Raw genomic sequence first — 25,357 nt, forward strand, 5'->3', positions numbered from 1 at the left:
ACCTCAAGGTTTGCTGGGATCTGTAGGCGTCCTGGAAGCTTAAAGTTTAGCATTTACAGAGCAGCAAAAAGGGGAAGGGAAATACAGGCGCCTGTATTTTAAGCTTTAAGCTTCCAGGACGCCTTTAAGCTTCCAGGACGCTTACAGATCCTTTAAGCTTCCAGGACTTTAAGCTTCCAGGACCCCTACAGATCTTTAAGCTTCCAGGACGCCTACTTTAAGCTTCCAGGACTCCTACAGATCCCGGCAAACCTTGAGGTAAGAGAACACGTGCTGAACCTAGGTTTTTCTTAACGTGTGTTTTGGCTCTTAGGGGTGATGCTTGGAGAGGACAGAGTTTTCCCTTCTGGCTTGTAGAGGCTCCTGCATTTCAGCTCCACTTTTCAGTCAAGGTCCTACAAGCCTGCTTTGCCATGCCATATCACAGCTTCTGTGCATCACCCAGGCGCATTACCCAGGCTTCCACAATCAAGTTCTCAGCTCCCATCGCCAAGATGGGCTGGGGAAAGTCCTGGCTGTGGAGTGGGAGACAACATCGCAAATCAGCACGCTGGCTTTTTTCTGCAAGGAAAGAAAAAAATGATAATTCAGCATCAACCTCTTTTCAGACATTATTCCACCTCCTTCACTAATCTTATTAATCAATATATTTATACGCCACACCTCTCTTAAAAATTCTGTAAGGTGGTTTTCAGCAAGACGATAAAGTCAACTTTTTTGAAATACTCACGTAGTGGAGCGTAGATTAGGTTGCTGGGAACAGGCTGGCACATTGATGTCACACTGGGCTGTTGCCATCACTTCTGGCAAAACCTGGAAGAGATGTCACGGGACACTCTAGGTTTTGTAAAACTTTTATGGTAACATCAAAAACAGTTTTCTGCAAGTCCTAGAGAGCCCCATGATGTCACTTCTGGTTTTTACTGGAAGTGACTCTACACACCAGTGCAATGTCCTATTTGTCACCATTTTCTCCTGACAGCCTTTCAGGTCCCAGCAGGCAAAGGCGAGATAAGCAAATTTTCTGCGATAAGCAGAAAATTTCAGAGGCAAAGATTTTTCCCCAGGACTTTTTTTTTACTTTTTATGAAGGGAAAATTGGGACATTTAGGGGAAGACTGTGGAAAAGCCTCCAGTGAAGATGGTAAGGAATAGAATACACAGTTAGAATACACAGAAAAACTGATTTGTTTACTCAATACTGTAGCAGTCAATTGAATAACAGAACAGTGATGGAGCAGGATGAACACAGGGCAAAAAACACCCATGGAAAAGAAGCTGGCTGGCAAACCAACAAGGCCTCTGACTGGATTCTTGCCAATGTACTAATAGCTGTCCCCCTTTTGGGTAGTCTCAGCCCCCTTTGGGTGAGAAGGGCTCAGCTTCCCCTCAAAACCACCATCCCCACCCTCTTCCAAGGGCTAAACTGCCTCCTTCGCTCCCAGCGCAGGACTTTATATGCTCTCCCTCAAGGTCCCACCTCCTCCTCAGTCACTGGATCTTGATTTTCCCTCCAGTTCCACCAGGGCCAATCATGGGACTTGGAGGTTGCCAGGAGAATAAACGTAGGCCCAAAGGGGAAATTTACAGCAGGACCTGAGGCCTGCATAGGAGGGAAAGGCTGCCCTGAGGCGTACAGGCCCCTCTGCCTCATGCGGAGGATCCTCCTGACACAAATGTTTATGTGGAAAGTGGCCTAAGTGCCCATGAAGCCCTTTGGAAAGCCTTTTCACACCCTTCACCTTGGGAATCCTCTCAAAACATTCGGAGTACTGTTAGCACTGCAGCCAAATGTGTCTCCCATGTACAGTCTAATTCCAAAGGTTAGCTGTTGGTGCAAACTCCCAGAGGAAAGGAATAGGGCAACGATTGGACGGAAGTTGTACCACAAGGGACAGAGTGAACGGCAGTTTCTAGTCTAGTGCTGAGGGGAATTGTGCAATCCATCTAAGAGTCTTTCCACACAATACTTTTCTCACATGTTCTTCCCGTATTGGGGTAGACAGTGTTAGCCGGGAAGCGTAGTGTTAAATGACAGAGCCGGCGGAGATCACTCCGGAGGGGACAGATTCTCTCATAGCCCTCTTCCGCCTCTCGCTTCTCCCCTTCCAGAGCCTTGCCTTGCCAAGGCTCAGTGAGGGCTGCAGGGCAAAGGCTTCAGAAGACAGTCCGGCATGCCAGAGGTGATGGAGGGTTGTGAGAGAATCCTGAAGTCTGAAAGGGTCTCATTCTGTCTAAGTCAGGCAAACTGTGTGAAAACCTTTGGGAATCTCAGGGCCAAGCTACACATGACGAATGACACTTGAACGGCAAGTGGATTGAGTGGAGGGCAAGTGAACAGGGAGAAATACACTTGCTGTTCAAGTGTCATTCGTCATGTGTAGCTTGGCCCTCAGAGAGAGGCTATTCTATCTAGAAAAGAGTCCAGTAGCACCTTTAAGACTAACCAACTTTACTGTAGCATAAGCTTTCGAGAACCACAGCTCTCTTCGTCAGATCTGTTCTCGAAAGCCTATGCTACAGTAAAGTTGGTTAGTCTTAAAGGTGCTACTGGACTCTTTTCTATTTTGCTACTATAGGCTAACACGGCTAACTCCTCTGGATCGATTCTATCTAGATCAGCCAAGTTGTGTGGAAAGACCTGAGTCAGCCATGGTCGGGCAAAGAGGAAGGAAGGCACAAGTTGTTTAACACAGACTATTGCTTTTGCAGCTCACTCCATGAACATTGCTGCGATGTGTCATCTTACAATGTATTTGGGGAGAGTCCATGAATGTCTGTGCATTAAATCCATGTTTTTGCACCATGGCAGTGCCCCAGAACAGTATTTGCATGCTTTTAATGGTAAAATCTGTGACCATGGACAAGATGAGTTGATAATGAATTTTGGGTGACCAAATGTAAAACTCCTGAGGATCCATGGAGATCGGTGTTTTGGATCCATTTTTCTGAACCATGGTTGTGCCACAAAGTGGTGGATCTGTATTTTTTGTGTTTCAGTCTGTGGCCGGAGACATGATATGTGATTTGATGGTGAGTTTGGGGTGACCCCATGTAAAAATCCTGAGAATCCATGCTTTGTTTTTGCACTATGGTGGCGCCCCGAGTGGTGGAAACATGATTTTTGTGGACATGATGTGATTTGATGGTGAGCTTGAGGTGACCTTGGAAATCATGCTTTTGTGTTGTCAAAGCAGCGAATGAATGAGCAATTGTTATGGTGCTGCCTATAGACTTAAGGCATGATCTACAATGTGATGGTGGTCTTATTTTGTTTAAATGGCAAAGCCATATGAATTCATAGGGATTCATGCTTTGGGGGAAGAAACGTTTTTTCCATATATCGGTCCGGGAAAAGGTGGGCATACAAAGAGCTTCATTTTAGGTGGGTAGCTGTGTTGGTCTGCAGTAGAGGTGCAGGATCTGAGTCCAGTGGCACCTTAGAGACCAAATGGTGACTTTGCAACCGGCGCACACACGGGATAGACATCTAAAAGAATTCTGAACATCTCCCTGACAAAGCTGAGGCGAAACGTGTAGGGGTTACTCAATATTAAAAAAAATCTTGCTTTGCGCCATTTGCTGTTTCTTCTTCGTTTGACTTGCCGCGGCCTCCCTTCTTTTCCACCTTAGAGACCAGCACGGTTTTCAGGGTGTGAGTTTTAAGAAGAGTCAAAGCTCCTGAAAGACCTTCGGTACATGCTCAGAAGTAGTTTCAGGTAGACAGCCTGCGTGGGTCTGCACTAGAAGAGCAGGATGGGAGTCCAGCGGCACCTTAGAGACCAACAAGATTTTCAGGGTACAAGCTTGAGAGAGTCAAAGCTCCCCAAAGACACTCTGTACATGTTCAGAAGTAGTTTCAGGCTTTCGAGAATCAGGGCTCCCTGCACCGTTTCCCTTCTCCTTCCTTCCTCTCTCCTCCTCCTCCTCTTTCCCTTCCTCCCTGCCTCCCCCTCCCCTCTTCTCGCCTTTGTTCCCTTCCTTTGTCTTCCTTCCCTCCGCCCTTCCCCTCTCCCTCCGCCTTCTCCTCCCTTTCCTTTCTTCCTCTCCGCCGCCCTTTCCTCCACCCTCTCCCGCGGCTCTCGCGGCGAGGCTCGGCTGGTGGAGGCGGGGAGAGGCGGCCCTCTCCCGGCTGCCGCATCGTGACGCTGCGCTGGGCCGGCAGGGAAGCGGCGAAGGGGAAGGAAGCCCGGCTGGGGCCAGGAGGGCGGCCGCGCCAAGGATCGAGGGGCCATGGCAACAGGTACGATGGATGCGGCCTCGCCACCACCTGCAACGGAGGCTTTCCGCCCTCTTTCCGCCCTCCACCTTATTCATTCGCCCTGGTCGGCGCTCATGGGTTACCAGCCTCCAGGCGGGGCCTGGGAGTCTCCCGGAATTGCTACTGCTCTCCAGACTTCAAAGATCAGTTCTCCCTGGAGAAAATGGCTGCTCCGGAGGGGAGACTCTGTAGAATTATATCCTTGCTGAGCTGCTTTCTCAAATCCCTCCACCCCCCACATCTCCAGGAATTTCCCAACCCAGAGTTGGCAACTCTACTCTCCACCCCATGCCCAAGACCGTAAGCAGGGAGGGGAAGGGAGAGCGTGTCTCTGAGCATGCACAAAGAGTTCAAGGACGAAAATTTGCTTGCAAATGAGAGGGATGTTGGTTCATATGCAAGCTGGAATCCACCACCACTCCCCTTCAGAAGGGAAATTCATCCAAGGATCAGGAAAGAGAGGGCCTTTGAGCATGTTCAGAGGGTTCACGTGCTCTGGGCAGTGGGGTCCCATACTGAGCCTCCTTAAAACGCAGGAGGCAGAAACAGAGCACCTCTGAGCATGCACAGGTTGCTAAAAATGTATGTGGGCCAAGAGCTCTCCTAAACAGGCACAGGCTGTTTCAAAGGAACGTGGGACAACAGGGTCTCTAAACATGTAGAGATTGCTCAGTGGGAGCTTCCAGGTTAAAGGGATTTGAGTCCATGCAGAAGCTGCAGCCCCAGCTTTTTGGAAGACCAGGAGAGGGTTTGAGAAAAATAAGGTTCCTGAGCATGTGCAGAGTACTTACAAGATGTTTTAAATTACTTAATTCTAATTTTGCAAGCAGGGGCGGTTTAAGTGATTCTTTGGTCTTGAGTAGAAGGTGAAGATGGGGTGCCAGTATCACTGGGGACAGTGGATGAGGATGGTTGCAGTCAGGTCATGGGCCCCCCAACAGTCGTACACCCAGTGGCTGGCTGCTACCGGAGTGCCCTTGTTGCAGCTCCCCAGGTGATGACTGTGAGGGGTGTACTGTGAGTGGGCTCCCCCAGCCAGGGCCTGAGACAGCTGCCTTGGTTGCCCCATAGCAAAGGCCCGCCTATGTTTAGGAGTGATCTGAGCTGATCTCCCCAACTCATTCCATTGATTTTCGTTCCTCAGTTCTGGATGCCGAATCCTTGGGTGGTGACGAATGTCTGGAAGAGGATGAGGAAGAGCTGGAAACCAGCTTGGAAGACCCAGAGAGTGAGCCGGTGGGGAAGTTCATTCCAGGGGGGCGCAGCTGTTGCATTCTGACCCGCCGTGGGATCACTTTGCGAGTGCTGCTCAAGGACGGCCTGATCGAGCCGGGAGAGGGGGTGCTCTCTATTTACTACCTGGTGAGATAATGGGGTTTCCCTCGCACCCGTCACCCTGTGTTTTCTCTCTGTGCAGCTGGGCAGAACCAGCCCCCCTACAACTGTTCATGGCTGCATGTACTCGCATGTATTTGAAACATATCTGTCTGTTGAACAGGAACTCTAGAGCAAATCTAATAATCTGATTGATCTTCAGACTAACACAATGCTTAAAAAAATTAAATTAGTAGTCCTCATAGTCATAGTTCAGAAACACATGGATGTGTCTAGTCTACACATCCAGTTGTGACATAATAGCAAAGGGAATGAGTTCAATCTTGCCTTGGCCACAAGCATACTAAGTGACCGTAGGTGAGCCATTCTGCCTCAGCCACAGATACGCCCCACAAAGAAGGGAAGGAAATAATAGTACCAGTCTGCCTTACAGGGTGGTTGTAAACAAACTGAAGCAGGTGAAGTGATTCAGGTATAATAAGGCTGAAAGGAATATGGATTGTGTCCGGGGTCTGAGCCCCAGACTTGACAAGAGGGAACAGCAGGGGACAAAAGGGTGGCAGCAACTCCACCCCCCAAGCCGGCAACCAGGGCCAGAACCTACCTACTCCATGGGGAAGGGGCAAAAGGCCAGTACCTCAGAGGGGTGGAGGAGGCAAGGAGAAACCAGCCAGCCCCACCCTCCAGGGGGAAGAGAGGGGACTAAGCAGGCCGGAGGGAAAGGGACACAGCAGGGAGAAGGTGGGTCCAGCAGCAGCAGCAGCAGCAGCAGCAACCCAAGCAGAGCCCTTACCTGGCAGGGAGAGGACGCTGCCGCTGCAGCCCAGAGCCACACCATGGCTAGAAGACAGCAGCCTGGCTCAGGAGTTGCTAGAAGCCAAGCCTCTCCAGGGGGGGCTGCCACAGGCATTCTGGGGGAGGAGATGGGTAACCCCGCCCAGCATTGCTGAGCAGGCAGCGCAGAAGCTGGCTAAGGCAGCTCCTCGTGAGCAGGGCCAGGCGAGCTCAGTAGCTCAGAGGCTGGCTGGGGCAGCTCCTCGTGAGCAAGGCCAGGCAAGCTCAATAGCACAGGGGCTGGCTGGGGCAGCTCCTCGTGAGCAAGGCCAAGGAGCCCTCAGCTGGGGATGGCTCGCACTCAACCCCACCCTGCCAGCATGGCAGAACGGCCCAGGAGGGATTAGTGGTTGGAGGGAAACACCTGGAGGAATGCACAGCTGGGCCCAGTCAGGAGAGGGAACAAGCCTGGAAGGAGGGCGGGGTGGAGAAAGGAAACCCTATAAAGGGTGGCTGGGAAGAGCTCTGCGGTGGTGGGTGTGAGTGAGGAGTGATGATGTGGAGTGAGAGCAGTAGGATGCAAGGGTGGAGGCTTGGAGGAGAGTTCTGGAAGGAGGAGATGGAGGACACAGAGGGTAAGCAGGCCAGGTTGAGCAGGCCAGCGAGTGGACTGAGAGGGAGTCTGGGTGAGGTATACCGCCCCTCCTTCCACAGAGCAGGGTCCTGCAGAGTCCCTGGCCCCCCTGTGACGTCAGGAGCAGACCGCCCAGTGCCACGCCCAGCGGCAGCCGCGGCAAGCCCTGACAGATTGCAACAATGCAATGTCTGTGAAACACAGCAAAGTGTATTTTCTGTCATAGGGGCTGTAAGAATGCTCAGAAGCACTGTATAAATGCTAAATACTATTATTTTGTCCATCTGGAGAGAGGTCAAATTCTTCTGTTTTTGCTCTGGGTCTCTCCCACAGGGGAAGAAATTCCTGGGTGACCTGCTGACAGATGGAAAGATCGTTTGGCAAGAGACGGGCCAAGTTTTCAATTCACCAAGTGCCTGGGCGACATATTGCAAGAAGCTGGTTAACCCAGCCAAGAAATCTGGGTGCGGCTGGGCTTCGGTCAAGTACAAGGGTCAGAAGTTGGACCAATACAAAGCCGTCTGGTTAAAGAAGTACCAGCCCAACGCCCCCCCTGCAGAGGAGGTGACCCATCCCTTCCTGGCTCATCCTTCATTGTTAATGGAAAAAATAAAATCCATCAAACAGTGCCCGGTGAACATGTGGAACTCCCTGCCACAGGCTGTAGTGATGGCCCGTGGCTTAGATGGCTAAAAGGGGATTAGACATGGAAGAGAAGAGGTCTATTGATGGCTATTTTGTCCGATAGAACCTCCTTGTTCAGCAGCTGTCTACCTCTGAATACTAGTTGCAACAGCAGGTGGTTGGACACCATGGGAACCAGGATGCAAGACTAGAGGAACCTTTGGTCTGATCTAGCCAGGCTTTTATGAGCCACTGGGAGAGTCTGTATTACAATCTTAATCTAAGAACTGCAATTCGGTGATGGTTGGTTGTGAGGATGCTGAGAATGGAAGCCTGAGCACCTCACTAAGGTACAGTTTTGAGGATTTGGGAGACTCTGATTCAGAGCTCTGCTGGGTGGCTTTGGGCCAGTCACTGACTCTTGGGCCATTTTCACACTACTTACCTGCTCCCGAAACATTGCAAAACATTGCGCAAAAACCACGGAAGATAGCATCTTCTCGTGAGAGTTTTGCGCGATGTCGCGCAAAACTCTCGCGAGAAGATGCTATCTTCCGCGGTTTTTGCACAATGTTTAGCAATGTTTCGGGAGCAGGTAAGTAGTGTGAAAATGGCCTTGGTCTCACCTTCCTCAGGTTTGTTGTGAGCGTAAAATGGAGATAGGAGAATTGTGTGTGTCAGCCTGCACTCTTGGGAAGAAGGGTGGGGTAGAAGCAGGGCTTTTTTTCAGCTGGAACGTGCTGGAACGGAGTTCCGGAGCCTTTTGAAAATGGTCACATGGCTGGTGGCCCCGCCCCCTGATCTCCAGACAGAGGAGAATTTAGATTGCCCTCCACTTGGTGGCGTGGAGGCCAATCTAAACTCCCCTCTGGAGATCAGGGGGCGGGGTCACCAGCCATGTGACCATTTTCTCCAAGGGCAACCCACTGAGTTCCACCACCTCTTTTCCCAGAAAAAAAAGCCCTGGGTAGAAATACTATCAATAGATTTCCCCTGATTTTGAAGGCAATGGTGGTGGTGGGGTGTTTCTGTGCTAATAGAGACCTGAATGCCATCTCCAGTCAAGCAGATTCGACTTGCTAAGGAAAAGCGTATGAAAGGGGACCCGCTGTGCCCCAGAGAGAACAGAATATATCAGTCAAGCCAACTCAAAATGCTGTCAAATAGACAAAGCAACACCGTACATCATTAGACAAGAATCAGCTTGATTTACCAGTTGAGACAAATGTTAATGAATGAAGCGACATACAGGTTTTTAAAGAAAATGTTTTGCATGTAAGTGCTGAGTTTCTAGTCCCCATGTCCTTTCTTTATTGGAGGTAAAGTAGGAGGTCAAAGAGTAGAAGGGCTTTTTCTGTTGTGGTGCCCCAGCTCTGGGGTTTCAAGAAGCAACTTAAAGAAGCATTCGGCTCTGACCCAGGAAGGAATGCCTCTTCCCTGGTGATTCATTCATCGTCTGAAAAACAAAGTATGCAGGTTTTCTCCATGACAGTGACCTTTAATAATGTGCGCTGCTTTGCCATTTTAATCCATTAATTATCCAAGCAGAAGCATAAAACCTCGCCCAGGAGTAAGTCTTTGAAATCAGAAAGGTTTACTTGTGAGCATAGCATGACTGGAATGGATATTTAGTTTGTCCTATAAATTACGAAGACCAGTAGCAGCATTACAAAGACCGGTTCCAGCCACCCATCCTAGAAGGACAGAAATATGTATATGACTCTGTCAAATGTGCCAGTAATGGAGAGCTGGTAGCTCCCCTTTGGGAAGGGACTCCAAAAACTGGGAGTCAACCCTGAAAAGGCCTGGTCTTGCCAGAAATGGTGGTTACAGAAAGACTCCTTGCACATACTCATTGATAACACCATGCATTCCAGGACTCGGCACAAGTGAAAAGTAGACCTGGGTCTAAGAGCCAAAACACACGTTAAGAAATACCTAGGTTCAGCACGTGTTCTCTTACCTCAAGGTTTGCCGGGATCTGTAGGCGTCCTGGAAGCTTAAAGTTTAGCATTTACAGAGCAGCAGGAAGGGGAAGGGAAATGCAGGCGCCTGTATTTCCCTCCCTGCTGCTCTGTAAATGCTAAACTTTAAGCTTCCAGGACGCCTACAGATCCCGGCAAACCTTGAGGTAAGAGAACACGTGCTGAACCTAGGTGTTTTGGCTCTAAGAGACCTACTGGTCTCCAACCCAGGACAGTTTAGGGAAGGGTGCAAGAATCAGCTTGGAGATCTCAATTCTGACTATTTCTATGTTGTTCTCCATTTCCTAGGGCTTGGTGAGTGAAGGAGAGGAGGAAGAGCTTGCTGACGATGAAGAAGAGGAAACCAAAGGGGTTAAATCCTCCCTCTCAGAGTCCATGCTGGCCAGGAAGCTGGAGGAAAAAAACCGAAAGCATCAGAGCAAAAGTCTGGCAGAATCGCTTGGCACGGGTAATCCTGAGTTTTGAAAAAAGGGAGCATTCATAGCAAAGCAGAGGAATGTTTCCAAATGCTTTTGTTGTTCAGATTTCCACCTTGCTGTTACAGAATTCCAACGCCGGTAAAGGTTAAAACAGCTTTCAATTATGTTTCCAAGTTCTGAGGAAATCATCGTACTGTTTGGTAGCTTAAAAAAAAGTTTGCAAAGCGTTTTGCAGCACGACCAGTAAATGTGCTGGAAATGAAATGTTTAAAAGGTTGTAAAATTAGAAGAAATGAGAGAAGAAAATGCCAGTTTCCCCTTATGAACTATGTGGTAGCTAATGTCTGACTAAAGATCATTTACTGGCCCCAAGAAAGATGTAATCAAGGGGGAGGAACCAACAGCTTAATGAAATGAGGGTCAAAATGTTAGAGGCAACCACCAAGAAGGCCTCGCTTCTGGTGAATGCTACTTTGGCATCTGTTTGGTATAGCATCCTGAACTCCTGGCAAATTAAGTAGGATAGGACTGGCAGCCTTTTAAACTAACAGGTTTCTATGTAGTGTTCAAGGGCATCTTTGCTAAGAGAGAATTCCAGTAGTCTAATCTAGAGCTTTTCATCTGCCTGGCCAAGTGGAAAAAATAGTTTCAGGTTTGTTCATACTATGCAGTACAAAGACAATCTCTAATTTTTTTTAAAAAAAAACCTTTTCCTTACATATTAGAAATTTTCTTCATGACCAGGGCTTTTTTTCAGCGGGAACACGGTGGAATGGAGTTCTGGAACCTCTTGAAAATGGTCACATGGCTGGTGGCCCCGCCCCCTGATCTCCAGACAGAGGGGAGTTGAGATTGCCCTCCGCGCCGCCAGCGGTGCAGAGGGCAATCTAAACTCCCCTCTGTCTGGAGATCAGGGGGCGGGGCCACCAGCCATGTGACCATTTTCGCTGAGGGTAACTCACTGAGTTCCACCACCTCTTTTCCCAGAAAAAAAGCCCTGTTCACGACAATAATCTTTGGGAAGATTGCACCATTTCCCAAAAGTCAGGGGCTGAGAACAGACTTGCCCACCAGGTGATGAGGCTGTTGCAGAGGAGGGATTTGCAATCAGATTTCCCAGATTGTGTTGCCAGCTCACAACACTGAGTGTCTGTAAAGGTCCCCACTTTGTGTTTCTGCAAGGCAGAAATGTCCATTCAGCAATGAAGCTGTGCCCATCACTAGACCCTGGGGAATGCTATTTCATTGTCTCTGCAGCTGACCAGGACGTTGACTGGGAAAAGGGGCAACAACCATATGCAAAACATGAGAAAAGTTACTTTTTAAACATAAAATAAAAATGTTTTCTTTTGGCAAGCAACAAGCCAGTTTTCCAGCATGTGAATTGTTTTTTTCCAGATAATGGCAAGAGGCTGGACAGCAAGAATTGTATCCCTGTACGCTATTGTAGTCTGGGGAGTCGAGATTCAGCCAGGTATGCTGATTTGCTCCTCTCTGCTCGTGAAATCCCCCGGCTGAACTTGCATGGATCCGGCCAAAGGTCCGTTGAGCCAAGTGTTCCTAGTACCCAACTAGATCCAGCTGGTATTCAGAGACAGAGTGGCTCTGGATCTGAGGGTTCTGTTTGGCAATCCTGGCTCATTGTTGTTCCAAATCTATCTAAAATCATCAAAGTTGGTTGCCGTCACCGCACCTTGGGGCATCGAATTCCTTCTGTGAATTATGCAGAAAAAAATTGTCCTGCATTTGCTCCCTATCCATTTCGATGGACTCCCCCTGAGGTCTAGTATTATGGGAGTGGGGAGAACAAATTCCCTCTCTTTCCTCCTCACTGCGCATCATTCTATAAACCTGATTTTTATTTTGTTTTAAATTCATATCCTGCTTTTCTTCCTAATTGGAACTCAAAGTGGCTTTTCACATCATTCTCCCCTCTTCCACTTTATCCGCAAAACATCGGATTTGAACCCGATGGCCCCAGGTTTCAAACTTCTCTAAACCCCAACTACTTTAGCCTTTTTCCCAGGAAAGGTGTTTGGACCCCTTGATTAGTCGGTATGGGCCTCGCTCCTAGAAGAGAAATAAATTCTATTGTGTGGAAATTAAAGGAAGTAGTGAGAAAGAGTGTTTCTCAGCTCCTGCCCAAGCCCTGCTTAAATTTTTCTGTGATTCCACACAAGCAGCAAAACTAGGACCGCCTCTCGTTCTATATTCCCCGAAGGTTGCTTCAATCAGCAGACAAAAGGTTACTGGTGATCCCTGGCCCCAAGGAGGGCCACTTTGCCTCAACCAGTGCCAGGGCTTTTTAAGTCCTGGCACTTACCCAGTGGAACTCTCTGTCTGTGAAGGCCCGTCTCAGCAAAATCTGTTAAGATTTCACCGGGTCTGTAAGACGGAGATGTTCTGCCAGGCTTATGGGGATTGAGGCAGGCGAATCATCCAACCAGCCCCTCCCTGGGGGGGGAGGGGAAATCCCTCCCCAACCTGTATTTATTAAATCTCAGCCTCCCTGCTCTGTGGATTTTAAGGATGTCAGATGTAGGGTGCAAGGTGGGCTGTCGTAATAAGTTTTATTGCTGTATTTATATAACTGCTACCAGAGTTTTAATTGTTTTTATTATGTGTATTTACAGGTTGTTAATCCGCTCTGAATGTGCGTGCAGGGAGAGTGGACTACAAATTAAATAAAACAAACAAATAAATAATAAATAGGAAGTTTATCGAGGCCCTGATGAGTCCTCAGTTATGGCAGGGAGAGTCACACATTTTGCGGAATAAACATATACAAGGGGCGTACTACAAGGGCACCTCCTCCCTCCATTTATCACGAGTGATAGTTCAGTCTCTGATCTCCCATCACCAATTTTTGTCTTATCCATTTTTGTTCCTCTCCCCACCCCAAGAGTTTCTAGTTCTCATGGCTGCGGGTGTTGTATGTTTACAGGAATCCCCATACCCTGGTAGAAGTGACGTCCTTTACAGCCCTGAACAAATTCCAGCCGTTCAACGTTGCCATTTCCAGCAACGTTCTTCTCCTCTTGGTACGTACGTATGTGTATATTTAAATACATTTCCTAAATGAGCACAAAGCAATTTCCAAACCAGTACGCCATAAATAACGTGCTGTCTGATTGAAAACAAAGCTCAGATGACTGAGCTGAAATGAAATTTCCCACCAGTCCAAAATACGTCTTTGATTTGATTTGGGTTTTTTAAAAATAAAATGTGGGCAAAATTTTAAAATATTTTTCAATAGGGAGACTGTTAGCTTAAAAATCCTAAGTCTAGTTGATAAATTAAGACGATGCTGTAAAGCACTCGATTCTAGATTCCTTGTAAATGATCTTGTGCAAGTTCCTAGCCCATAAGAAATGTCTGGAGCTCTCATGCCTGCACAAATGTTTGGGATGTATCCAAAAGTCTTAGAGATTAAAGGCTCCTGGTAAAAACCAGCTACCGAAAGAATAACTCACCTGCTTTTTAAAAGAATTTTCTTGGTTGCTTATTTGCATTGAGGCCTAATTCAAAATGTTGGTTACTCTCTTGAAAGCTTTAAAAGGCTTGGGATGAACCAGGAAATCTAAAGGACTAATATGTTCCTGCCCATCCATTGAGATTGTTGTCCAGGGCTTTTTTTCTGGGAAAAGAGGTGGTGGAACTCAGCGGCATGGAGGGCAATCTTAACTCCCCTCTGTCTGGAGATCAGGGGACGGGGCCACCAGCCATGTGACCATTTTCAAGAGGTTCTGGAACTCCGTTCCCCCATGTTCCCCCTGAAAAAAAGCCCTGTTGTTGTCTAAGATACATCTTTAATTTTTAAAAAGACAGTTTCTACTCCTCCTGGCCTTCCTTTGTCAGAGATGAGACACAAGGCAGGGTCTTTTCAGTAGTGGTGCCTTAGTACTGGAATGCGCTCTTCTCAGATGGTCTTTCTGGCATCAGGAAGACCTATTTCTTCCAGGCTTTTAAAGTAGTTGGGGGAGGCGATTTCCGCTTCTGCTTCCTTCTTCCAGTTTTCACTAGGTTTTAAACTTTTGAGTTCTGCTCTTTTAATTGCTGCTAAACCATGGGCAATGTTGATTTCCATTGCTGCTTGGAATGCTTTCATTTTTGCTGTTCTCTAAACTGAGTTTTATTTTATTGCAGTTAGGTTCAAATCTCCACAAAATCCCTTTGGTCATCACTGTCTCTTAGTCTAACCTACCTCGCAGGGTTGTTGTGATATTTCCATGGATATGAAAAGAATTATGCTGATTTCCTTGAGCTCCTTAGGGGAGGAAGGGGATTCAAATGTAATAAATTATTCCCCCACTCCTTGCAATTTTATGATCCGCATAATAGTTTTTTCCGTAGGAACCACAATTGCTGATCATTGCAATAATTTTATCCCCTCCTCCCATTTAAATTTAGATTTGCAAAGATCATTTGAGCTGGAAGAAATTTGCTTGAAAATTCATTTCAGCTCTGCTAGAAAAGGAATAGTCCTTTAACTTTAACCGTTCTCCCGTACGATTGATTAGATTTCCCTTCCTGAAATTGTTTGCATCCTAATTTCCTTGTCAGTTCCAGAGCAGAAGAAAAAAGGAAAAGGCTGAAAATACATGGTGGTGAAAATTGCTGTCAAGTCACAGCCAATGTATGGCAACCTCCATAGGGTTTTCGTGGCAAGAGAAAATTGGGTGTGGTTTGCCATTGCTTGCCTCTGCGTAGCCAACCGTGGCTTTTCTTGTTGCTTTCCCATCCAACTAACCAGGGCCACCTCTGCTTGGCTTCCAATATCGGATGAGATCAGGCTGGTTTTGGCCACCCAGGTCAGAGCAATTCTATGTTACAGAAATAAAATACAGCCTGCCACCCCCTCCTCCTGGCTCCCCGCCCACATTGGTTGCTTGCAATAGGTTGCCTCCATCTCCACCACGCAGCTGTAGCTTCTACCAGGGCTGGAATCCTCCCTGAAAAGGAAGCCCAAAGTATGTTTGCAGCATGCTCAGCCTCTTTTGAGCATATTTCTATGGCTGGCTCGAAAAGCAAACTCCAGCAAGCAATGCACCTGCTGCTTGTGTGATGTGACGATCTGCAGTTACTAAAATCTTTTCTTTTTGGACAACTGCGGCAAGTTCTGGGAGCGCTCGGTTTAACCTGCAAGCTTCTTGGAGAGTTCCAATAACACACTCGGAATAATATACCAAAGATATTACTTCTTTCTTTACTTCATTGATACCCTGCCTTCTCCCCAATGGGGACCCAAAATGGCTTACATTGTTCTCCACTTGTCCATTTTATCTTCACAATGTGAAGTAGGTTAGGATGTCACTGTGCGACTGGCCCAACATCACCAGTGAGCTTCCGTGGCAGAGTGGGGATTCGAACCTGGGTCTCTCAGATCCTAGTCCAGTCTTCTAACCACTACCCCACACTACCTCTGCTGGCCTTTTATGAGTTCAAAACACTTTGTGGCTATGACTTTGTGGTCAGCTTTACAACAGCCCTGCAAGAAGCTGTGTGATAAGCTGGATGGGAAGGAGACAGGAGCTTGCCTTCCTAAGAAGTTTGAGGCAGAGGTTGGATTTGAACCAGTGACTTCCTTGCTAACCTGAAAGCATTTCCCTCCCTCTTAGGATTTCCACAGCCACTTAACCAAGAGCGAGGTGGTGGGCTACTTGGGTGGACGATGGGATATCAATAGCCAATGTAAGTATTATGATGTGGGGGGGGCGAATTAGATTTTGCAAGGTTCGATTTTGTTGTTGAACCGTGATGAGTTTGGGAGAAGGGGGAGGTCAGCAGAAAGGGGAGGACGTGGTGATCCACCCTCTTGGTGGCAATTTGGGGATCTGCCCTGGGCTCTTGTCAGGCTTCTGAGCGTGCTGACCGTTGTCAGTCCGGCAGAGGAGACTCGCACTTATATATGATTTGGAAATGTTAACCCAGGAAGACTGGCCTGGGAAAACTTGGGCCAGCCCCATTCTTCTTGTCCTTGTTCTTTATGCAGTGCTAACGGTGCTGAGGGCCTTCCCCTGCCGGTCCCGCCTGGGAGATGCGGAGGCAGCAGCTGCGGTGGAGGAGGAGGTAAGGGGCACAAATAGAGGTCACAGAACAACCCCGGATGCTGGGACGAAGGAGTAGCATCTCCCAAACTCTCCCAACAGCAGGTAGCTTCCTTCAGCTAAACAGGCAACCTCCTTTGGGTGGTTTAAAATTGAAACTCTCCTGCAAAATTAGACAGCTCATGCCTGTTAAGAGATTCATGACTTAATGGAAAGAAGGCACCAGCTGTCAGGGAGGGTAATTTTGTCAGATATTTACTTTGGATGCAACCGGATGGTTCATTCACTCCTGATACAACCGGTGAAGACAGTGCGGCATACTTGGAGGGTGGATGCAAGACGTGTCTCTTCATGAGTCACACCTCGGAGCTCCTGCCTTTTCAATCGGGAGGTTTGCCCAGAATGGTAACCTGTTTGCATGCACACCCTGGGGTGGACCCCTTCATCCACAGGCAGTTATTAGTCTAAATCTCTGGCGGTGAATCCAGGGGGGAAAAAACCCAGAAACTTAATTTCAATTATTGAAAGGCTTGGAAATGCTGTCTTATAGTTAGGAAATGAAGGTGGTGTAAAGAAGCAAATCTGCTTAATTGGAGCACCAGAATGAATCATGGGGAATGCGGATATTAAATCTACATGCCGCAGCCTCTCACGGTTCCGTATTTTCCTACAAAACATCTTTTAAAAATGGCACTTTTTGCATTTTTAATGTCTTCCCCTTGGCCCTGACCTTGATGGTCCAGGCTAGCCTGATCTTGTCAGACATCAGAAGCTAAACAGGGTTGGCCCTGGTCCGCACTTGGATGGGAGAAGTCCAGGGTCACTACGCAGAGGCAGGCAATGGCAAACCACTTCTATTTGTCCCTTACTTTGAAACTCCTATGGGGTTGCTGTAAGTCAGTTGTGACTTGACTGCACTTTACCCACACAATTCTTCGTGAGGGTCAGCGAGAAAGATGGACTACGAATAAAGTAAATAAAATCAATTCTGACTCTGATCTCCTTGGGTGTCTAGTTCCTTTAAGCAAAAAGATCTTTTTCTCTCTGTGACAATGAGGGCTAGAACCCTGTTGCAACTACTCTTTCGACTGTCCTGACTTCTCACTTCTATTTGCTGTGGTCTACTTCTTAGTTAAAGCCATGTGTCTTACTATGAAGTAACAAAAGAACATATCCCTGCAAAGTTCCTCTGTCTGAACTGGAGGATCATTATTTAAATTGTGCCATCACTTCAAGGAAGGAAGGCATTTTTGCTACGATCAACACAGGAAGGTTAAGTAAAGGGGATGTTTTTGTTGAATTAAAAGGCGAGATTTTCTTCTCCCCTCTGTAGATCTGCCAGAACCTCTTTATGCGTGGGCTCTCCCTGGTGGGGTGGTATCACAGTCACCCCTTCAGCCACGCTCTGCCGTCTCTCCAGGACATAGATACACAAATGGATTACCAACTCAAGCTACAAGGAACTAACAACAGTTTCCAACCCTGCCTGGCTCTCATTTGTGGTAAGCAAGAAACGTTACAGACTTTTTCTGATTTTTTTCTCCACCAACCACAATGAGGATTAGAATCCTTGATAGTGCTCCTTCCCGTTTCGCTCTGTGTTACCAGCTTAAGCTGCAGGGAACGACTGCCAACCCTGCCTGGATCTCATCTGTGGTTAGATCAACCTATTTTGGCTGTCGTTAAAGGGCAGCAAATCAATATTTATTTAGTTTGCTTCTTGGAACTGAAGGCAAATCGCTCATCAGAGTTCTCCTATGTTCCCTTCTCAGGCCCTTACTACCCTGGCAACCAAGGCATGGAGTCAAAGATTTCACCCTTCTGGGTCATGCCCCCTCCAGAGGTGGGTTTGTGACCTCTATATAAGTATACTTTCTGAAGATGTGGGAAGGAGGCAGAAATAGTGAGAAATTGGGGCCTGCGGTGGTGTGGATAGGGGATTTTGAAGCTTATGTCTGTGAGCATCGGCTTGCTGGATCTGACCACGTTCCATCCCTCTGGTCTGTAAGTCGTCATGAGAGCTAAATGGAACTTCTGCTTGTAGAGGCAGTGTACTTTGGATTCCCAGTTGAGGACTAGCTAGAATAAGTTCCATCTTGCTCTGTTTGGTTAGCTAGATTTGGACCTTGGGCTGTGTCCAGCATAGACAGTCCTGAAAGTCTTATCTGATATGCAATGGGTAGTCAGGGGGCCTTCTCTGCAGTGGTGCCGAACTTATGGAGCATCCCTCCATAGAAAATATTGCTCTGTTCTGTACTGTCAACTTTGAGAAGTCAGGCAAAGCCTGTCTCGTTTTGGGTGGCATTTCATCTGTACCTCTGGCATCAGTTCTTTCGTAGAGCGGTTCGAGTTACGATGCTTATTGTGTGTGTGTGTTTAAAATAGTACTGTACAGTAAATGAGATATATAAAATTTAAAAATGTTTAAATATCAATATACAACCAATGTATCGTAAAATACAGAGCAACATCCAGTAAATGTTATAAACACACCCCGCTTTTAAAATTTTGCTGTTTTTTTCATTTGACTGTAAGCAGTCTCAAGGGCTCTTTTTTCACCCAAGATTGGTAACTGTTTTCATTAAAAAAAAACAAAACTCTGCCACTGAGTCTTTGGAAGTATGCTGAGCGGGGCATGAAGATGCTGTCTGTACCATTCCTCCTCAGTGTCTGCTTCTTGAGGGTACACTGCTTCTGAACATGGAAGTTCCACTGAGCAAAAACAGGACAGAAATTTTTTGAGAGTCCCACAAGCCATGCCGTTTTCTGCCACTGGGGGGAGCTTTGCACCATTCATTGCTTAAGCTGTTGTCTGGTTTCTTTTCTCCTCTCCAGCAAAGACCGTACGATTACGGTATTCCCATGGAGGTGGAAGTCACTTATATCCAAGATGGCTTTCTAACCAATGACATTCTTCATGAGATGGTATTCCTTTGGTTTTCATCTAGGCTGTAACTTGCAGAAGTATTACTGCTAATTGTAAAATAGAAAAGAGTCCAGTAGCACCTTTAAGACTAACCAACTTTACTGTAGCATAAGCTTTCGAGAATCACTGTTCTCTTCGTCAGATGCTAATTGTAGTATGCATGTCCTTTGACTGAATTATGCGGTCTAAATAGGGTTGCCAGGTCCCCTTACCCTCCGGGGGGTGGAGGGGGACGATGACGACACAGCACTTACCTTCTCTATCGTCTTGTGCCTCCTGGTGTAGCACAGCAACATCACTTCTGGGAGTTATGTCATTGTACAGGCCCTGGGAGCACTCCCGTGCTTTGCACCAGGACAATTTGAGCTCCAGACAGGCCGACTCTTTAAGGATCGACCCAGTGCAAAGCGCGGGAGCCGCCTTGGGGCCTGCGCAGTGATGTCACCTCTGGGAGTTATGTTGCCCAGCACCGAGTACACCTGGGATGCCTGTTTTTGCTGGCCAGGTGAATGGTGGGGGGGGGGGAAGGCTGGGAGTGGGGGATCCCCCACTCCCACTGTGGAACTGGCAACCTTAGGTCTAAAACAGTGGTGGATCCAGTTTGAACCCGTCTCCCAGGTCCTAGACTAGAACTATACCACACTGTCTATAGGTCCAGAAACAGAACCGGGTAGTTATTCGATAGACTGGCTTCTGCTCATGATAGAAAATCTCACCTCTATTAAGAGAGTATTTTCATAACAGCCCTGAGTGACATTGCACCTAACAACAGGGCAGATTTTGTATTCTGACTTTATATTCTACTTGAAATGAATGTTCATGTTGTCCTGGTTTTAGGTGGAGGCGTGTTGCTCTACAGCAGAACAGCAAGATCGGAATCCAGTGGCACCTTAAAGACCAACAAAATTTGGGAGGGTATAAGCTTTCAAAAACCAAAGCTCTGTATCTGACAAAGGGAGCTTTGACTCTGGAAAGCTTCTACCCAAAAATTCATGTTGGTCTTAAAGGTGCCAGTGGAGTCAAAGGCGATTTAGACTTTAAAAAACTCCCCCCTTGTTCCAGCTGACCCAAAGTGATGTCATTGAGCGGTCCTGAGTTCCACCACTGATTTCCAACACCTCTTTTCCCAGAAAAAAGCCCTGGGAAGGAATATCCTCCTTTAATTTCCAAATCTTCCTTATCAAGTTTCACAGTATCCAACACAGATGTGAGGAATATAATCCTGTTTTAGCAAACAGGATTTTTAATGACCGTACACAACAAACCAACTACTACCTGAGGGAGTCTCAATGCATATCTGCAATTGCCCAGAAATCCAGGGAGTTGATGATAACAGTAATAAAACAGATTTGCATTAATGCCTCTTCCCCTTTTCCCCACAGAAAATAAGGCAGTTTACTTAGAATTCCCCAGAGGTCTCCCATTCAGACCTTGACCTGTTTAGCTTCCATAAGGTTGTTATGTCACATGTCTGTCAACCAGACCTTGGGATGTTGATAGCAAAATAGATTCTGCTCACTATGTGGCCAGAACTGATAAGAAATGGGTTGGCCTCCCCTAAGAATATAAAAATAGGTCCAAAGAAGCTAAGAGTGGCCCTGCTGGGTCAGACCAATGGCCCATTTGGTCCAGTATCCAGTTTCCTGCAGCACCCAGTCAGATGCCACAAACCCACAAGGAGCCCCCTCCACAGACGACAGCCCTCCCCTCCTGACTGCTCCCCAGGGCCTGCCAATCAAAGGCTTTCCGCCTCTGAACCTAGATGCACTGTTTGGCTATCATGGCTAATAAATCCATCTAGTCCTCTTTTAAAACAGTCTAAGCTAGTGCCCATTGTCACCCCATCTTGTGGCAGTGAGTTCCACACGTTCAACTGAAACAGTGCTTCCTTTTGTCTGTCCTGAGTGGAGGTGGAGAGTGCCCACAAGTCATAGTTGAATTATGGCCACCCCTGGTGGAGTTTTCATGGCAAGAGACTTACAGAGGTGGTTTGACGTTGCCTGCCTCTGCAACCCTGGTCTTCCAATAACTAACCAAGGCCGTTGTCTATCCTGAATCACCCACCAATCAGTTTTGTGTAGTGTAGAGCCAGTCTGGTGTAGTGGTTAAGAGCGCGGGACTCTTAATCTGGAGAGCCGGGTTTGATTCCCCACTACTCCGCTTGAAGCCAGCTGGGTCCCCTTGGGCTGATCACAGCTCTCTGGAGCTCTCTCAACCCTTCACTTCACAGGGTGTTTGTTGTGGGGATAATAATAACATACTTTGTAATAATAAAATACTTTGTAAACCACTCTGAGTGGGCATTAAGTTGTCCTGAAGGGCGGTATATAAATTACATGTTATTGTAGTGTGATCCCAAGTTCTTGTACCGTGGGAGAAGATGTTTCTCTTTTTGCACTTTCAATACACCCTGTATAATTTTGCAGGGTTCTACCCTCTCACCGCCCCCCCTCCCACATTGCCTTTTTCCTAAATTAAAATTTGGTCAGAACAAAGTTCCATTGGGTTAGCATCCATATTAGGGATGAGGCTAAATTTTACAAGCTTGCCGATTTGAATTTCAAACAAATCCACAAATGATATCTTCACCCGTTTCCTTGTGTGGAACTTTTTTCCTGTGGAAATATATGATCTGCTGCTTATTTAAAATATTCATCAACTGTATTTGTGCATCAGTGGTGAAAAAGAATCACCAACGGCAATGACACCATGGCAGACAGCAGCTGTCCCCCAGGAGTATATTCATAATGACCCCCCCCCCAATGGCTAATGAACCCAATGGGAATAGGTCTGGTGCTGGCCCTCTCTCCTGACAGTGTCTCCCTTTACCTTCTCTAGATGCTGTTGGTGGAGTTTTACAAAGGAGCACCTGATCTGGTGAAGTTTCAAGAGATGTGGGGTCCAGAACAGACTTATTTGGATAAGCTAAAGGTAAGGCAGGTGAGCAAGAATGACTTCCAGATCTTGGCCACACCTTGATGCAACTCATTTTTGGACTCTGGCATTCTTGAGAACTCTTTTGCGCCAGTTCACACAACCAAACTAGAGATGGAATCTACCAGCAACATCTGTATGCATCTCCCCATCTTCTTCCACCCTCCTAGGGGTAGCAGTCAACACTCACAGCCAATAGAAACGTGGCATGCAAATGAGTTTGCATTGGAAGGGCTGTTGATTGGGTCTCTTTCCCTTGATGTCACAGTAGTCTTGCTAAACATGACTTGAAAAGGAAGGATTTCTGCTGGCAGACTTCCTTTGATACCGGGGTGATGGGCCTGTGACTGACAGCTGTTGAAAAGCGGGCAGTGAAGATGGGATGCGCTAATTGGAGAAAGCCAAATAACAACAAGAGTTGGTATGGAGGTGCTGGCTTTAAAAGCTTAGACAAATTCACAGCCTTGCAATGGCCGTTTGCCATGATAATTCAAATGGGACCTCCATGTTCACGGGCAGTGTACCACTGAAGGACAATTGCTAGGTGCCAAAGAGCAGGGAAGGACTCTTAGTGTTCTTCGCAGAAGCTTCTGGATAGAAATAGCATGCTGGACTCACTGAATCCTTGGCTGGAATTTGACTATGTCAGGTACTTTTCACCTTTTGTGACGAAAAATACCAGACTCTGCACAGAAAGACATGTGAATAGCTGCTTTCACAGTTCAGAATGCCCAATCCTAATTTTTAAAGAAACACGCAACTTCTATTTAAAATAAAAATTTCTTCCCGCAACTCTCTGGCAGAGACTTTCTGGCAGAGGGGCAGTTTTTCTCCCTTTCAGCCATCCCAGTTTCCAGCCACTTTTCACTGTCCTGAAGCATTGAACGGAAGTTGCTGAGAACAGCGCTTGCTAACAAAGGCTCAGTAGAGTAAGTAAAAGCTGCAAATCCAAGGAGAAACCACCGAAAGACTTACTGTGGACTAGAGCCCTGTCCAGGTTATGAAATGCAAGAGGAACTGCCTGAAACGTTTTCAGCAAAGCAGAAGTATAAAAGATAAGCTCTGTGATCTTTCGTGCCAGTGGCATTTAATACCTGCAGTGGGAAAGGGAACTGTCGTGCCAACAGAGCCCGAGATGCTAGGCTCACCCTTCCTAATAAACGCTTCTTTGGCAGTTTCCTGCAGGGGTCTCCCATTTGTTTTTGAAGAAGAGGAACTTTCACATTAGCAGCAGAGGAAGCAGGACAAAGGAAGCTTTCTCCTGCTGGTTTCTAGATTTGTGTCCGTTTGGGGTTGAGACTGCAGGCAGCGGAATGGCCTCGTTAGCAGGAGAATGGCTTTTTTTGGGGAGGGGGCAATTCATAAGCCAAACGTCCATTGTAGAATTAGCTGAGGATGATGGGATGTTGCAGGAAACCAACTCAGGGGGACGTATGTATATAAACCTATACGTGGTAGAAAGAAGACGGTGAGCTCCCCTGTAAGACAAGGATTCGGGCACCCACTGAAATTGATGGCCAGTAGATTCAGGGCAGACTAAAGAAAGTCCTTCTTGCCACTGGATGTATTGATAGCAACTAGGTTAGTTGGCAAAAGGGACTGGGCAAGTTCATGGAAGACAGGACAATCATGGTCTATTAGCCATGATGACTATGTGGAACCTCCATGTTCAGAGATAGTATACCTTTGAATGCTAGTGGTAACAACGGGGGAAGCATCGGCCCCTATGCATTGGTTGCAGGCCTTCCAGGCACATCTAGTAAGGCTCTTTGGGAAACAGGTGTTGGACCACGGGTCTGATCCAGCATACAGAAGTGCTAGGGATCAAGGGTAGGATGTACCTTCACCTTACTGGGCTGTTCAGCCAACTCATGATGATCTCTCGTGTATCTGACGAAGAGAACTGTTTCTCGAAAGCTTATGCTACAGTAAAGTTGGTTAGTCTTAAAGGTGCTACTGGACTCTTTTCGATTTTGCTACTACAGACTAACACGGCTAACTCCTCTGGATCTCTTGTTGTAGGCCTCCTTAGCTTCCCGCACGCCCAAGGACCAAGGTTTTGGACACGTTCTAGATCAAGTCTACAGCCTCCTTAAGCATAGCAGCTGAAGCCAAAGAAAATGGACTCTAACGAAACTCGGTTTGCACAGCTGAGGTTCAGGCTAGGGCACCTGCCCGTGAACCATAAACCTGTTGCAGGGGTGCGTGTATTCTTGTTGGTCTTTTTTTAAAAAATGAAGATTTTCTTGACTCTTAAAGGCCACCCAAAATACCTGGACAGCTGCGCACCGCCCCTGCCAGCGATTTTTAAAAAAAAGAAAAACAGCTCTTTTGCCTTAACATTATGGTTTTAGGCACATCCCGATCACCACCCTAACAAGTGCAGCGATATTCCCATTTTGCAGAGGGGTAACTGAGGCAGAGAGCTAAAAGGCTTGGCTGATGCCACAGCAGGAGCTGCAACAGAGGCAGGACATGACCCTGTTAATCTTGCACAGATTAAGTTGGTTGGCCACAAAGTGGAAATCTCTCTTGACCACAGCCTAGCTTGGAGCTATTAAGTGGAAGGCGGATTTATGAGAAGTCAACAGTGATCCTAATGCGTTGGGGTGGAGACGACGGAACAGAGCTATGTATGGCATAAACTGGCATCAGGAAGGCTAGCAACTTTCTGAAATGTTATTTCTAGAAGTAGATTTTAAAAGGCTGAAATAGTACAGGCGTAGTTAGTTATGGCAAGGAGAATAATTCAAGGAATCACAAAAATGCTAGTGTGGGGAGAAGAGAGAATGAAATTGCATTTGGAAATCGTTTTATCGTACCCCAGTCCTTCCTGCTTCAGCTACAGCGGTAATTCTAGGCAAAATAAAACCCAGAGGTTCAAAGAGAATGCCTGCTGCATCTCTGCATGTGCAGTGAATGATGCACACACTTTGCAATCAGCATGGCCAGTCTCTGCATAAGATGTTGGTTCAGGGTTGGTTTCCAGCCATACAGGGAGTCTGCCCAGATCAGAAACTCGGGCAGAGAGACAGGGAGACTCCTTTGCATATAGTTAAGTCTTCCTCTTACACAACAAAACCGAACCTTTCCGGGCATTAAGAGGGAAGATGGTGTGCCTCACAAATCTGGAAACCAGTTACTTGGAGGATTCACAGATAGGGTCTTCCCCAGGTCCCGAGGCAAGGTCTCCCTGCCCCGATGTACAATCACCACGGCCAAACACAGCCTCCTGCCAGTCATTTTAATTGGGGTCATCTGATACGCTTCTACTGGCTTTGGCAATTCTGCACAGGTCAGGGATGATTGGTTTACTCCCTGATCCCTCCTTCTGAACGACACCAAAGAGGCAAGAAAAAAAAATAACTGTAAGATTCATCATAATAAAATCACATTTGTATTGAGCTCTTAAGTATTC

General features: G+C 47.1%; 2 protein-coding genes across 4 annotated transcripts in view; one reads left to right on the forward strand and one right to left on the reverse strand.

Moving 5' to 3' along the window:
- The first annotated feature begins 4,112 nt into the window (after positions 1–4,112).
- On the forward strand, positions 4,113–25,252 carry MPND (MPN domain containing). 3 transcript variants are annotated; one of them, XM_054979307.1, is made up of 13 exons: positions 4,113–4,243; positions 5,406–5,623; positions 7,338–7,568; positions 9,902–10,061; positions 11,431–11,506; positions 12,977–13,073; positions 15,651–15,723; positions 16,025–16,101; positions 17,413–17,581; positions 17,852–17,922; positions 18,915–19,004; positions 21,844–21,945; positions 23,962–25,252. In XM_054979307.1, the coding sequence occupies exons 1-13, from the start codon at positions 4,234–4,236 to the stop codon at positions 24,046–24,048; spliced, it is 1,461 nt and encodes a 486-aa protein (XP_054835282.1). In that variant the 5' UTR covers positions 4,113–4,233; the 3' UTR covers positions 24,049–25,252. The 3 variants fall into 3 exon arrangements, with proteins under 3 accessions (XP_054835282.1, XP_054835283.1, XP_054835284.1); XM_054979308.1 differs by having other exon boundaries at positions 21,844–21,936; XM_054979309.1 differs by lacking the exons at positions 17,852–17,922; positions 23,962–25,252 and having other exon boundaries at positions 21,844–21,931.
- SH3GL1 (SH3 domain containing GRB2 like 1, endophilin A2) overlaps positions 9,052–25,357 on the reverse strand; it is an 80,984-nt gene continuing 64,678 nt past the window's right edge. Inside the window, exon 10 of the mRNA XM_054979316.1 lies at positions 9,052–9,084. Within this exon, the coding sequence (XP_054835291.1) occupies positions 9,074–9,084 (11 nt within the window). The 3' untranslated portion in view covers positions 9,052–9,073. The remainder of the gene's footprint in view (positions 9,085–25,357) is intronic.

Source organism: Eublepharis macularius, chromosome 5 (assembly GCF_028583425.1).
Source record: "Eublepharis macularius isolate TG4126 chromosome 5, MPM_Emac_v1.0, whole genome shotgun sequence".
Lineage (NCBI taxonomy): Eukaryota > Metazoa > Chordata > Lepidosauria > Squamata > Eublepharidae > Eublepharis > Eublepharis macularius.